Below are 3,794 nucleotides of genomic sequence, written 5' to 3' on the forward strand. Positions count from 1 at the left end.
GGCCGATGGCTCCTGGGCTGGGACTGGGCTGTGCGCCCTCCAGGAGCCCAGCTGGTGGACTCTCCCTTCCACCCCGGGCACAGCCCCCTGCAGCGAGCATGGACCCCCTTGCTCCCTGCTCACCCCAGGAAGGCTGAGGCTGCGGTTTGCATCATCCTTGGGCGTGGGGCTGACCTCGAAGAACGAATTCGAAGAAAACAGGAGGAGGAGCAGGCATGCCACCGCACCCAGCGCCCATTGGCCGCCTGTGGAAACTTTGGTTTTTGGGGTCATGTTCCCAGAAGGCCTGCCCTCCCCCCTCCCCCTCCCCACCCACCTCACGAGGTGTTGGCCAATCCTCCCGGCGGGCATAAAGTGGCTGCCAGCCCGCAGGGCTCCAAGCCTGGAGGTGTCACCCCCGGCAGGCGCAGGCCAGAGCTCGGTCACCCAGCATGCGGGCACAGTGTATGCGGAGGACACTGCTCAGTAAGTACTTCCTTCCTCCCCACCAGCACCTGCTTGCTGTGCTCATGGGTGCCAGCGGGGAGCAGGGGCACCCTCTGTCCTCCAGGAATAGGGGAGGCCAGGCGCCGGGCAGAGGATGCTGAGAAGGGGAGAGAGCCAGGGGGTCAGGCAAAGAGAGGGATCCACTGAGAACAGAGCATCTTCACAGGGTAGAGAAGGATATTACCAGGGGGCTTCCACGGGGAGGGTGATGTAGAGTCAACTCTGGGAGCAAGGGAGTGAAGGAAGGGGATCACTGCGGGAGAAGCCAGGGAAGCAGGTGGGAGGTGGGAGATGTGCTGGGGCAAAGGAGGAAGCCGCAGAAGCTGAGCAGCATCATGGTGTGATGTCTGGAAGGGCTGTGGAGCCTCCTTCTTGCCCCGATTTGGAGGCTCTGGGATGAATGGACACTGTCAGCCGGGCCTGGGGGCCCTGGAGCCCACACAATCACACAGCGCACATAGCCACACCCACAGGATGACATGCACACAGAGTCACGTGACGTCATCTGGAACCCTCAATCTCACCAATCTGGGAACCCCCACATGCAGCCCGGGGCCCCTGCCCTGGATGGGACACAACGGTTGTGTGTGGCCAGCTGTTTCCTCGAGCCTCGCACAGATCTAGACGCACACCCATGCAGGCACCCTAGTCCCACGTGCGCTGTGCCCACACCAGCCCCCCTGCCCGAGCCCAGCAGCAGGTACCTGGGGGCCGGCGAGGGCTGCCTGGTAGTCATTGTGCCTAGGCGCCTGGCCCCTTGGCCTCCCCAGCAGCATCTTCCCCAAGGGGCCACAGTTCTTAGGAAGGGAAGGTGGTGTCACTGCCTTCCGGGCCATTGCGCCACAGGCCCTTCCGACCACGTGGCTGCCAGGGCCTTGTGGGTGGGTGGGGGGAGGCAGGGGAGTGGTAATTATACCCGCCCCCCAGAATGTTCTGGCTCACAGCATCTCTGGTGGGCCTGACAAAAGTGGCCACTTACGGAGAGAGGAGGGAGGCCTGAGAGATGGGGTCACGGGCTGGCCTTGGGTGACCCGAGCAAGCCCTTCTCCTTTGGAGCCTTGGTTTTCCTGTCAGTCAAATGGGGGCATGGACGAGATGGTCTCACGTATCCTTTCCAGATGGAAACTTTGGGTGGAAAGGCAGCCTCTCCTGGTTCTGCAGACATAGATCAAGGTGTCTAGCTGCTCCTGGGCTGCAAAATCCTCCAGAGCGCACCTGCGTGGGGGGGTGGGGTCTGTTACAGCAGGTTCAGGGCCTGCAGCAGTGGTCACCCCTTAGCCCAGAGGACTTGCAGGGAGCAGCCCCACCTGGGCCACCCCAGGTCAGCTCCTGAGTTTGGCAGGCTTGACTCTAGCCAGGCCCCACCACCTCTTCTCAAAGTCTTACTTGGTGAATTGCAACCACTGTTTTGGGTGTTGGGCAGTGACTCGCTGGGAAGGTGGTGGAGCTCCCAGCAGGTAGCCCCGTGCATGCACCGTGCCCAGCCCCGCCCCCAATGGCAAAAAGCTGGGGATGATGGGCTGTGCCCTCTGAGGCCCGCTTGAGTGACCTCCTCTCTGAAAGGCACCCACCTGTGGCTTCCTCACTAAGGCAGGTGACATGTCCCCTCTCTGCCCCAGGTGTGATCCTCGGACTCCTGTTCCTGAGCATGACGGCCACAAGCAAGTGCTTGGGCAAGTACCATGAACTCCTCCTGCAGCTCCGGCGTCAGGCAGACCTTATGCAGGACACCAGCACGCTCCTGGACCCCTATGTGAGTGACCGGCCCCTGGGGGCATCTCAGAGAACTGTGGGGTTAGGGCAGCAGTGAGTCCCAGAGAGGACAGGCCCAAGCCCTACTCAATCTGAGGCTGGGGGGAAAACGAGCCTCCGCGTTATTCCTGGGCCACGGCGAACATCCCAGGCCTAACCCTGAGATGCCAAGTAGGCAGTGCAGCTCCCCCAGCTTAGTGGGCCTGGAGTGTGAACCCCAACTCCATTGCCTCATTCGTCCATTTGCCCCATGTGCTCACTGCACACCTACCACGGGCCTTGTTCTAGGCACCGGGATGTAGCAGTGAACAGTCCCACCCTCCTGAGCTCATGTCACCTCCCGTCACCTCCCCAATGACACACCTCATGCCACAATCACCACCTGTGTGGTCACCCCTCCAGCTCCCTGGCATACCTCTAACCTCACCTGCAGTGATCCAGGAGTCCTCGCCCCTCTTCGGCCTCAGTTTCTGGATCTGTACAATGGGAGGATTGGAAGGGGGGGTACATGAGGTCCAGCAGTTCAAGGCTGAGCAGAGCAGGTTCATGTGTGTGTGTGTGTGTGTGTGTGTGTGTGTGGTGGGGGCTCCAGCTCTCACCCCTGCATTGTCTTTTCCCCACAGATCCGCATCCAAGGCCTGGACACGCCAGGACTGAAGGAGCACTGCAGGGAGCGCCCCGGGGCTTTCCCCAGCGAGGACGCCCTGCGGGGGCTCAGCAGACAGGGCTTCCTGCAGACCCTCAATGCCACGCTGGGCCTCGTCCTGCACAGACTGACTGCTTTGTATCAGGACCTCCCTGAAGCCCAGCAGTTGGTGGGACTGAACATCCGCGGGTTCAGGAGTAACATCCATTGCATGTCCCAGCTGCTGCGCAGCTCCTCAGAGGCAGAGACACCTGAGCCCACTCAGCCAGGCCCCGGGCCCACGCCGCCGCCCACACCGCCCTCAGACGCCTTCCAGCACAAGTTGAAGAGCTGCAGGTTCCTGCACGGCTACCACCGCTTCATGCACTCTGTGGGGCAGGTCCTCCAGGAGTGGGGGGAGAGCCGGAGCCGGAGCCGGAGCCGGAGCCGGAGCCGGAGACACAGCCCCTGCCGGGCCCCTGGAGACACAGCCCTCGCCAGGCCCTGCAGAGGGGGGGCCCGCAGGACGTGGCCCTTCCGGAGGGACAGGAGACTCATGCCGAGGGGACAGCTTCCCCGGTAGCCTTAGGGTGAAACGTCAGCAGGTACTCTGCAGGATGGCGCAGCCCCAGGGCCTGCCATCATGCTCTCCTCTGTTCCCCGCCTCTCAGAAGTGCACTTTAAGGGGTGGGAGCCGTGCAGCCCCTCTACCTCCTCTGGGCGGGGCTAGGGACATAGGGTCAGGCTGTTGAGCCCCCCAGCCCTGAGTTCCTCAGTCTGGTGGGGTGGCCAGGTCAGGTCCACACGGGGCCAACTTTCCATTGATTCAGGGGTCTGATGACACAGGATGACTCATGGCCAGACTGGCTGCCACCCCCTGCTCTGCTGCCCGGAGGCCTGCCGGACTGTCCCTCTCATGACTTGCAGGGCC

The 3,794-nt window shown here is 62.6% G+C and overlaps 1 protein-coding gene across 1 annotated transcript; it reads left to right on the forward strand.

Moving 5' to 3' along the window:
• Positions 1-431: 431 nt before the first annotated feature.
• OSM (oncostatin M) lies at positions 432-3,446 on the forward strand (the record flags this gene model as incomplete). Its single annotated transcript, XM_079943072.1, has 3 exons — positions 432-465; positions 2,106-2,239; positions 2,862-3,446. The coding sequence occupies 3 exons, from the start codon at positions 432-434 to the stop codon at positions 3,444-3,446; spliced, it is 753 nt and encodes a 250-aa protein (XP_079799198.1).
• Between the last annotated feature and the right edge of the window lie 348 nt (positions 3,447-3,794).

The sequence above is a fragment of the Stenella coeruleoalba genome, assembly GCF_951394435.1.
Source record: "Stenella coeruleoalba genome assembly, chromosome: 14".
NCBI lineage: Eukaryota > Metazoa > Chordata > Mammalia > Artiodactyla > Delphinidae > Stenella > Stenella coeruleoalba.